This window comes from Thalassophryne amazonica, chromosome 3 (assembly GCF_902500255.1).
Source record: "Thalassophryne amazonica chromosome 3, fThaAma1.1, whole genome shotgun sequence".
NCBI lineage: Eukaryota > Metazoa > Chordata > Actinopteri > Batrachoidiformes > Batrachoididae > Thalassophryne > Thalassophryne amazonica.
In genome coordinates this window covers 90837508-90848947 of record NC_047105.1, presented here as the reverse complement: position 1 = coordinate 90848947, position 11440 = coordinate 90837508, and the positions used below count along the sequence as shown (strand labels likewise).

At 41.3% G+C, this 11440-nt stretch overlaps 1 protein-coding gene across 1 annotated transcript in view; it reads right to left on the bottom strand.

The window, feature by feature from the left end:
• Positions 1–1982: 1982 nt before the first annotated feature.
• LOC117507253 (transmembrane protein 233) overlaps positions 1983–11440 on the bottom strand; it is a 35267-nt gene continuing 25809 nt past the window's right edge. Inside the window, exons 2-3 of the mRNA XM_034167084.1 lie at positions 6490–6624; positions 1983–2360 (exon numbers count right to left, since the gene is read on the bottom strand). Of these exons, the coding sequence (XP_034022975.1) occupies positions 2349–2360; positions 6490–6624 (147 nt within the window). The 3' untranslated portion in view covers positions 1983–2348. The remainder of the gene's footprint in view (positions 2361–6489; positions 6625–11440) is intronic.

Here is an 11440-nt window from a genome sequence, read left to right as displayed (position 1 = left end):
GGTACTGCTGGCCCACCACCACCAGTCGGCGCCCTGCTTGGAGTGCGGGCTTCAAGCATGAGAGGGCGCCGGAGCCATTGGAAGTGACAGCTGTCACTTGTCAACCACACCAGCTGTCTCTCATCAACCACCACATAAGAAGCGGATTACAACTCCACCTCCTCGCCGAGAAATCATCTACCACTAGAGGTAATTCTTCTCTGCTGTTGTTATTCAGTGTTTTTCAAATTGTGATCTGTGTGCAGCCGTATACCTGTAAAGCCTGCTTGGAGATTGGATTGGCAGATAGTGAGAAGACGACGGTCTTCGTCTCTCACTCCATCCAGAAGAGGGACAAACAGGAGCTGCACGAGTGATACGTATCTGGAGGTGGAGGTTTTCCCTCCCGGAGGAATCGTGTGTAAAGGTTGCTGGGTGTGAGGACTCACACTCACCGTCATCTGTTTCTTGTCTGCCAGCAGTACCAGGGCCGACAACGGAGGACAGAGACCACCTGGGGACTCAGGACTTGGCGGCTCCGGTGTTCTTCAGGCCGTTGGTGGTGGAAGCGGTGTGGGCCCCGGCTCTTCGATCATCAGAGGTCTCCTATCTTCGAGCCTGCCCACAGTCCTCTTGTGTACAATTGGCATCCAGTATTTTTCTGTCTGTATTCCATTGTGTGCCTTCACAACATTAAATTGTTACTCCTTTTCTTATCCATTGTCCGTTCATTTGCGCCCCCTGTTGTGGGTCCGTGTTACGACACCTTCCCAACAATTTTGTCAAAGGAGCTTGCTGGATGATGATGACCTCTGTGAGCAGCCAAATACCAGTGATCCTGCAGTGTTGTGCAACCCTCTCCTTTCTCAACAGAGCTCATAGGTGTCACAAGCGAAGCGTGGATGGTCATCCACGCTTGGCTTGTGACACCTTTTTGACACTTTATAAGGCACTCTGCTTGGCCCAGAGCATGACCACAGCATGAATAAAATAAATATACCAAAACTTCAAAACGCAATCATTATAAAGCAGCTCACAAATACAAAATCCATTTGAACAAATAGGATAGAAGTCACCACCATCAGTGATTATAGACTGTCTAGGACAGATGAGTCCTCTGTCTAGTCTTGAAGGCCGCTATGGAACTCGAGTGTCTCATCTCTCACTGTTCCTGTTTGTGACTGTGCTATGTTAAAGAACTGTGCAAGAACTCTTCCTGAGATCAAACAATTGAGAACCCAGCTGTATCAACTCCTGCTTAATTGGAACTGTGTTACAACATGCAGCACCTTTGGATACAACTTATGAACTATGAACAATTCCTGAACAGTGAACTTTATTTCTTAAGAAAAGACCTCTGAAACAACCTGTGTTAAACCTTTTATGAAATGTTACTGTTTTGAGGCTCCAGCGTTACAAGTGCATTCACTCACGAGTGTCTTTATTCCCCATAGTTCCTGGTCTCAGAGGCAAGAGTTCCACCTGGCCCTGAACCCTGAAACCTTACTTGATATTATCCTTCAAGACTGGCTTGGGATCCTGCAGCTCCCTCATTTCACTGCCAGGAGGCGGGCCATTTCTCCACACTGCAGGCACCCCAGCGCAATACCTTTACTTTATTAATTATAAATATATTTTCCTTTGTACTCTTCTCCATGGCCAGCTCCCTGCATTTGGGGCAGTTGCCTGCAATGGTTCGGTTCCACCCAAACCTCTAACCATAACAATACAGACATAGACTTTCATGAAAGGCGCCACATTTAATTGTGAAAGGTACATAAAAATACATTTACACAATCTGACACCTTTAGGGAACTACAAAAGAATGACAGCTTAAGGTTACAACAATACAACTTTAATTTTTTTTATCACATAAAGATGCAATATCAAAAATATGAATTCCAAGTTTTTGCACAATAAAGTTCCAAAATACTACAATATTAGCAATGGAAAAAATGTATTTATTTATTTGACATTTTGTCCTTTAAAAAAATATAGCAGCAACACTGACACACATTTTATTGCCAAACTGTTCTCATTAGATCAGACAAGTAGCAGGTTTAATGGCCACACTATATATTAGTGGATGTTAATGTATACCTGCAGTATGGGTTTCAAAGGTTCAACATTTGCTTTCAGATTATTTAACACAAACCAGCATTTGAATGAATTACTGTCAGGATGTTTGTATTAGCAGGTTTTACAGTCTCTGATGGAAATGAAATGTGAAGTGATGAAGTGACAAAGAGACCTGCCATGTGGTCTTCCTTTGACAGATGGTGTGTAACGACTATCTGAGCCCATCCAAAGAACTTCATGTCCAGTGTGATTTTTGTTTCACCTCTGACCCTCTCTGCATGTCTACGACACTAAAAATCCATCTGGAACACAGAGAAAAGCACAGCAAAAAGGAACTCCCATTAAAAGAACAGCTTCAATTGTGTAAAATTCAAGCAAGTCTCTCCAAATTATGTGCTGTACATGTAGCAATGTTCAGTGTTTTCTGTTTACATATTTTTTTCCATAAAATTATGAGCCCTTTCATTCAGATTTCACACAAGATATTTCTGCTCTCTTGTGCATAACATCAAACATTGCACTCTACAGTGGCAGAGCTATAATTTGTCACACAAAGGACGAAAACAGGCAGAGGGACAGTTTGTCAAATGATTTTCTCCATAATACCACAAGATTGAAAAGCTTATGGAAAAACTGGTGTAAGCATAAATACATGGAACGAATAAAACTACCACAGATTTTGAAATAACCCCACAGTCTGTTGATTCAGGCTGATAAAGACAGCCAGCCTCTGTCTCTTCACTGGACTCTAATACCCTGTTTCAGTTTGCACAAGAACACTAGAAAGATCTCAGATGGAGATTCTGCCTGATCTAGTTCATGAGCCAGTCATGAATTTTGACCTAATCGGTACCACATAAGGGGAAAAAAACAACACTTAGAATCCAGCCTCAGTGTATCATGGCCTACACAGAAATGTATGATAGCCATCCCAGGGTGGTAGCTGTAGTCAGGTAGGGGTCAGTGAAGACTTACACAGAGGTCAAACTATAAAAATGCTCCAGTCATGTTGAAAACTATATCACATTATTTGTCTGATCATAACAATTCCAAAAAGGTATAGTTTGGACTATCTATGATGGAATTTTCTGGAGTTATGGGGTAAAAACAACAAAAATGGTGACAAAGGTCAATTTCAGTTTGTACAGGGGTCAAAAGTAAAGTTGCTCCAATTTCAGCAAAAAATGATGTGAATAATTGGTTGAAATAATAGGATCAATAAATGGAATCATTTTGACTGTGCTGAATGTTTTATCTCTAAAGTCCCTGTTAGTAAATGATATAATAATTGATCAACATATTGATTTATTCTGCCTTACAGAAACCTGGTTACAGCAGGATGAATATGTTAGTTTAAATGAGTCCACACCCCCGAGTCACACTGTCAGAATGCTCGTAGCACGGGCCGAGGGGGAGGATTAGCAGCAATCTTCCACTCCAGCTTATTAATTAATCAAAAACCCAGACAGAGCTTTAATTCATTTGAAAGCTTGACTCTTAGTCTTGTCCATCCAAATTGAAGTCCCAAAAACTAGTTTTATTTGTTGTTATCTATCGTCCACCTGGTTGTTACTGTGAGTTTCTCTGTGAATTTTCAGACCTTTTGTCTGACTTAGTGCTTAGCTCAGATAAGATAATTATAGTGGGCGATTTTAACATCCACATAGATGCTGAGAATGACAGCCTCAACACTGCATTTAATCTATTATTAGACTCAGTTGGCTTCGCTCAAAATGTAAATGAGTCCACCCACCACTTTAACCATACTTTAGATCTTGTTCTGACTTATGGTATGGAAATTGAAGACTTAACAGTATTCCCTGAAAACCCCCTTCTGTCTGATCATTTCTTAATAACATTTACATTTACTTTAATGGATTACCCAGCAGTGGGGAATAAGTTTCATTACAGTAGAAGTCTTTCGGAAAGCGCTGTAACTAGGTTTAAGGATATGATTCCTTCTTTGTTATGTTCTCCAATGCCATATACCAACACAGTGCAGAGTAGCTATGTACCACAGGCTTTTAAGGTGGCAGTAATTAAACCATTACATAAAAAGCCATCACTTGACCCAGCTATCTTTGCTAATTATAGGCCAATCTCCAACCTTCCTTTTCTCTCAAAAATTCTTGAAAGGGTAGTTGTAAAACAGCTAACTGATCATCTGCAGAGGAATGATCTATTTGAAGAGTTTCAGTCAGGTTTTAGAATTCATCATAGTACAGAAACAGCATTAGTGAAGGTTACAAATGATCTTCTTATGGCCTCAGACAGTGGACTCATCTCTGTGCTTGTCCTGTTAGACTTCAGTGCTGCTTTTGATACTGTTGACCATAAAAGTTTATTACAGAGATTAGAGCATGCCATAGGTATTAAAGGCACTGCGCTGCGGTGGTTTGAATCATATTTATCTAATAGATTACAATTTGTTCATGTAAATAGGGAGTCTTCTTCACAGACTAAGGTTAATTATGGAGTTCCACAAGGTTCTGTGCTAGGACCAATTTTATTCACTTTATACATGCTTCCCTTAGGCAGTATTATTAGAAAGCATTGCTTAAATTTTCATTGTTACGCAGATGATACCAAGCTTTATCTATCCATGAAGCCAGAGGACACACACCAATTAGTTAAACTGCAGGAATGTCTTTACCCTGACCTCCAGTCATACTGTGAGAAATCTTGGAGTCATTTTTGATCAGGATATGTCCTTCAATGCGCATATTGAGCAAATATGTAGGACTGCTTTTTTGCATTTGCACAATATCTCTAAAATTAGAAAGGTCTTGTCTCAGAGTGATGCTGAAAAACTAATTCATGCATTTATTTCCTCTAGGCTGGACTATTGTAATTCATTAATATCAGGCTGTCCTAAAAAGTTCCCTGAAAAGCCTTCAGTTAATTCAAAATGCTGCAGCTAGAGTACTGATGGGGACTAGAAGGAGAGAGCATATTTCACCCATATTGGCCTCTCTTCATTGACTTCCTGTTAATTCTAGAATAGAATTTAAAATTCTTCTTCTTTGTACTTATAAGGTTTTGAATAATTAGGTCCCATCTTATCTTAGGGACCTCATAGTACCATATCACCTCAATAGAGCGCTTCGCTCGCAGACTGCAGGCTCACTTGTAGTTCCTAGGGTTTTTAAGAGTAGAACGGGAGGCAGAGCGTTCAGCTTGCAGGCTCCTCTCCTGTGGAACCAGCTCCCAATTCGGATCAGGGAGACACACACCCTCTCTACTTTTAAGATTAGTCTTAAAACTTTCCTTTTTGCTAAAGCTTATAGTTAGGGCTGGATCAGGTGACCCTGAACCATCCCTTAGTTATGCTGCTATAGACTTAGACTGCTGGGGGGTTCCCATGATGCACTGACTGTTTCTTTCTCTTTTTGCTCTGTATGCACCACTCTGCATTTAATCATTAGTGATTGATCTCTGCTGTCTTCCACAGCATGTCTTTTTCTTGATTCTCTCCCCTCAGCCCCAACCAGTCCCAGCAGAAGACTGCCCCTCCCTGAGCCTGGTTCTGCTGGAGGTTTCTTCCTGTTAAAAGGGAGTTTTTCCTTCCCACTGTCGCCAAGTGCTTGCTCACAGGGGGTCGTTTTGACCATTGGGGTTTTTCTGTAATTATTGTATGGCTTTTGCCTTACAATATAAAGCACCTTGGGGCAACTGTTTGTTGTGATTTGGCGCTATATAAATAAAATTGATTGATTGATTGATTAAAGTAAAGGTCAAACAAGGTCAACATCCATTGAATTCTATGACATGTGACATATGTTACCCTGTAACATTATAACTAAGCATGACAGATGGTGCAAACTATTCCTTTTTAGAACCTTATTAATCCAAACAATAATTTGCATAATAGTTACATAGTGGATACAACATACATAGTGGATACAACATAGTGGATGTTATTGCATCAGTAACATCCACTATGTTGTCCAAATTATGTTGCTTATTTATGGAAATTAAAGGTTTATGTTGAATAACAGCACACTCTGTGGTGTGCACATGTGTTTCTGAGTTCCCCTCCATTGTTAAACTCACCCCAAAACAAACACTGTTAAAAAGGAGTTCCACATTCACAAAAAAGTGTGACTTATACTCTGGTATGACTTATGTATGGGTTACTTTTCCCTCCCCAAAAGGCACTTTTTCACAGATACAATTAATACTCCAGTCCAACTTATACTCCTGAAATTACTCACAATTTTCTAACACAGGATTCCCAAGTAATTTCTCAAAATTTCTTTTTGTTTAAATTAATGAAATAATTTGATTTTTGTTGTTTGTTTTGTTTTTCATCATGTTAGACTATATACTTATATTCTATCACAAGGTGGACCAACTAAAAGAATAATATGGCTCCTCCTTAGAACCACTATTGCATATTAAGTCTATTATATGATATCACACATAACTTACAGTAGTAAAATGAACAGTGCAGATGATGGCAATGATGATGAGGCCTATGATGACGGAGGCAATAGCGATGTACAGAGCGTTCCTGCCCAGCCGCCTGGACCCATCATAATCACCTTGAGCATAGCTTTTCCTTGACTGAAAAAAAAATCACATAAACTTCTGTTAACACATTTGAGGAATGAACCTAAAAATGACACATTCAGTCCACAGTCTTCCTCCAAGATTCATATTTAATGTTTTAATACATAACACAGACATATACACACAGGTGACAAATTAAAGGAAAGCAAAAAAAAAAAAAAGATTGACTAAACAAAAGGACTTCCCCCATCCATTGGCCGTGAGGGGTCATTAAATGCTTTGAGTATGAAAATGAGATGAACCCAGTGCAACACCTGTTGGAGATTTTGGTCCAATGTGTTAAAGCTCTATATTGTCATCATCAAACACCATATGCAGGAATTTATTTTCTATGTGTAAGAATGGAGTTTATAATTATAATAATACATTTATAAAATTAAACACTGTATATTGTAGCACCCACAGTTGATAGTCATGCTAATGACTGACAGATCAATCAGTTTCTTGATATAGCGCCAAATCACCTCAAAGCCCTATATAGGAGTAAGGTCAAGACCTTACCCACCCCAGGAGCCTACACTTTGGTGACAGTAGTAAAGAAAATCTAAATATTACTTTTGCTGGAAGAAACCTCAAGCAGACCCAACTCAGTAGGGTGGTCATCTGTTGTGGCCATTCTATCAAGACAGAATAGAGGCCACAACACCATGCATGCACATACAGTAACATGCCAACAAAAAACGCTGCACATAAGACAACCATATATACACACACATACGTTCACACACAAATATTATTGTGCTACCATGCAAGGCACTCAACTGTACACTGGGAACAATCTGGGGACACTGCTCAAACACACATAAGTGAGCTTGCAGTCTGACAGGGAAATAGACAAGGAATCCTCTGATCACAAGCTGGCAAGCCTAATTGCAAGCCAGTTCACTATCGCTAGCCTCTTATACATCGTGCAACCCCAAGAGTGTCGCTTTTTAATAACCATCAACAAGTAACAAACTGGTGGATGTCATTCACACGAATGCAATGTACAGTTGGAGTATCAACAATAAAACACACCTCACTTGTTGTCTTATGGCCCAGTCACACGGCACTTAACGAAGGGTGACGAAGACCTGACGAAACAAGAAATCTGGACCTTCGTTGACTTTTGTTGACATCGTTTAACCTTCGCGCAGCCTCGATCCTGCAGCGGCCGCTTCGTCAGGATTTTTAAACTGTGGAAAATTTTGAACGAGCACACACACTATCTCCACAATGTCATCATAATAGAACATAAATGCTACATTAAGTCACAATTATTTACCGCTATTTGCAATTTTCCAAGGAGTCCTTGTGCTCCAGTTCCTATAACATTGGGAACACCTCCCGTGACTGCAACATAGCCCCCAGCTGAGGGGTCAGTCGTCCACAGCCACCACCATCACGTGGCACATAGCGAGGCACATCGCCACCATCAAACCACCTGCAGTGAGTCCACGGATAGGAAAGTCAGAGAATTGTCACTCTGCTTGACGAGTGCAGTACTGCAAACTTGTCCCGTTTTGGCAGCAAGGGGACAGAACAGTGTAAGTCTGTTCCTTGCAAACCTATTTCAAGCATGTGTATTCGGTATATTGCCTCCATCAGCCTCGCCATCGCCTCACCCAGTCTCCTCTGCTCAAGTGCACTCCCCCACAATTATGGCAGCAGGTTAGCTCTCAACCTGGACTACCTGTGTTTGCTCCTCTCTCTGGACCCACTCTATCTCATTTGACCAGACCGGTGAGCCACGATCTCTGTGCATAGGGTAACAGTGGCCTCAGAGACGTCTCCCCCCCCCCCCCCCCCCCCCCCCAAATATAAAGTGTGCAGGTTACAGTCTCATAAATAAAACTAGGTTATGTTGTTCATGTGATGCGCACTCAAGGGATGGGAAATGTGAACCAGTAAGTCCACCATAATCATATATCAGTTCCTCTAATCAATGCGAGCATGTTTTACTGACAGTTTCACATTGCACAAGCTCATGCGTTACGCCGTCAATCTCTGCTTAGAGCAACAAGCAAAACAGCTGGATTGATCCTGAAAACATCAGTAGGCCTACATTCTTCCACATGGAAAACTGATTAGGAATAGTCACAGAGCCGTTTATGAGAACCGGAGTCCGCAGTCGCAAGGAGGCGTGGTCGCCATTTTGAAACAGGGCAAATCAGTGGGCACCGCAAGTGATGCTCAAAGAATCTCATCAAGAAGCAGGTGGGAAATGGTGGAAAGCTGCACATGTTGGTAATGCAACAGAGGAAGAAGGGAGACAACATTTCCTTCCATAATTAAGCAGTTTTGGTCATTACGTCCGTCAAGGATGTAATAAAATCATTGGCATTTATTTATTTGTCTTTCTGTTAGCAGGATTATGTCAAACCTACTGCATAGATTCTGACTAAAGTTTTACCACAGATAGATATTAGGCAATGGAAGACTCCATTAAGTTTTGGAGGTGATCTGGATCCAGATTCTGGATCAAGTTTCTCTTTACATAGGCTTTGGAAGGATTACTGTTAGCAGGATTACGTCAAAACTACTGCACGGATTTTGACCAGATGTTCACTACAGATACATATTAAGCCATTTAAGGCTCCATTAAATTTTTGAGGTGATCCAGATTCTGGATCAAGATTCACTTTATAAAGGCTTTGAAGGATTACGTCAAAACTACTTCATGGATTCTCACCAAATTTGCACTACAGATAGATATTAGGGCATGGAAGACTCCACTGAATTTTGGAGATGATCCAGTTGCAGATTCTGGATCAATGTTTCCCCTTTATATAGGCTTTGAAGGATTATTTCAAAAGTATTTCATGGATTCTCACCAAATTTGCACTACAGATAGATATTAGGGCATGGAAGACTCCACTGAATTTTGAAGGTGATCTGGATCTGGATTGGGGGACGTCAGAAATCTCTGATTGCTCTTGTTCTTGTTACTTTTTCTGTGACTTTTGGGCAATAAACTGGTGTAAAGTGTCATGTTTGTGTGCCAAATCTGAGGATTTAGTAACCACCTGGAATCTTATTCAAAGCTTAATTTATTCAGTACTATACAAAATGGATTTAATTAATGTGGACCATGTGGAATTAATTAATTCAGCCTGTGTGGCCAGTCGAGATTGTGTGATATTGTGCCTTCATTTCTGCAGAAATTAGAAGCTGGAACATATCAGATCTGTTTAAAGTTTCAACACTGAAATAAAATAAAATAAAAATTTCATAGCCAATGCTACATTTACATTCAGAACTTGGCTGATGAAACCATTTGCTCATAGAATCAGAAATCATTTACAGCAGGTTTTCTCATCCATGTTGTGTCGTGGAGTGTTGGGAAGGTGTCGTGACACGGACCCACAACAGGGGGCGTTAATGAACGGACAATGGATAAGCCAAAAAAGTAACAATTTAATGTTGTGAAGCGCACAACGAAGTACAGACAATAACAATAGTGCGGAATGTCAATCATACACAAGGTGGCGTGTGGCAGGCTCGAAGATAGAAGACGTCTGGTGATAGAAGAGCCGGAACCCACACAGCTTCCTCCACCAACGGATCTGAAGAACACCGGAGCCGCCAAGCCCTGCGCCCCAGGTGGCCACTGTCTTCAGCAGTCAGACCTGGTACTGCTGGCAGAGAACAGAGACAGTTTGATGAGTGTGAGTATGCACACTCAGTAATCCCACAGTCTGTGTTCAGTTAGGAGGGAGCACCTCCACCTCCAATCACACACTCGTACAGCTCCTTGTGAAACCACTTATCTGGTTGGGGTGTGAGGTGAAGCCGTCGCAGTCCACACCAAACGCCAATACAGCAGACAAGGACACGTCACAGGAAAACGGCTGTAAATGAGATCAGACTCTTGTTCAGTTTAAGCAGAGAAATTACCTGTATGGTAGATGATTTCCCGGCGAGGAGGTGGAGTTGCAGTCCGGCCTTTATGGTGATGGTGATGGGGTGAATGAGTGACAGCTGGTGCTGATGAAGAGTGACAGTTGTCACTCCCAGTGGCTCCGGCGCCCTCTCGTGCTTGAAGCCCGCACTCCAAGCAGGGCGCCATCTGGTGGTGGTGGGCCAGCAGTACCTCCTCTTCAGCGGCCCACACAACAGTGGAGCACACATTTGGAATCCTCTCAAAGGTAATTATTTATAATATATACAGGGTGGGCCAATAAAATGTTACCACTTTTTTAATTTGTCCAATTTCCAAAATAACAAAGATTTTTTTTTTTTCATTTTCAGGAATATCAATTCATGAAAATGAAAAAGAAATTCAGAGAATCCCTCTTGAGATGTGTGGCAATGTCATCACAAACTTCAATGTGCGTGTTGCAGCTGTAATCAATCAATCAATCAATCAATTTTCTTTATATAGCGCCAAATCACAACAAACAGTTGCCCCAAGGCGCTTTATATTGTAAGGCAAGGCCATACAATAATTATGTAGAAACCCCAACGGTCAAAACGACCCCCTGTGAGCAAGCACTTGGCGACAGTGGGAAGGAAAAACTCCCTTTTAACAGGAAGAAACCTCCAGCAGAACCAGGCTCAGGGAGGGGCAGTCTTCTGCTGGGACTGGTTGGGGCTGAGGGGAGAGAACCAGGAAAAAGACATGCTGTGGAGGGGAGCAGAGGTCGGCAACTGTAATCCAAAGAAGAGGAGCGTGGATTGAACATGTCATCAATTATTGAACTGTGCAGAAAACAAGAGAAAAAGTGGGAAACCTTTAGTATCATATGTTAATTTGATGCTTCTGTTACAAGTCTGTAAATAAAATTTTTGAATAAGTTCTCATTTCAAAAACTTGTGTACGATCACAAAG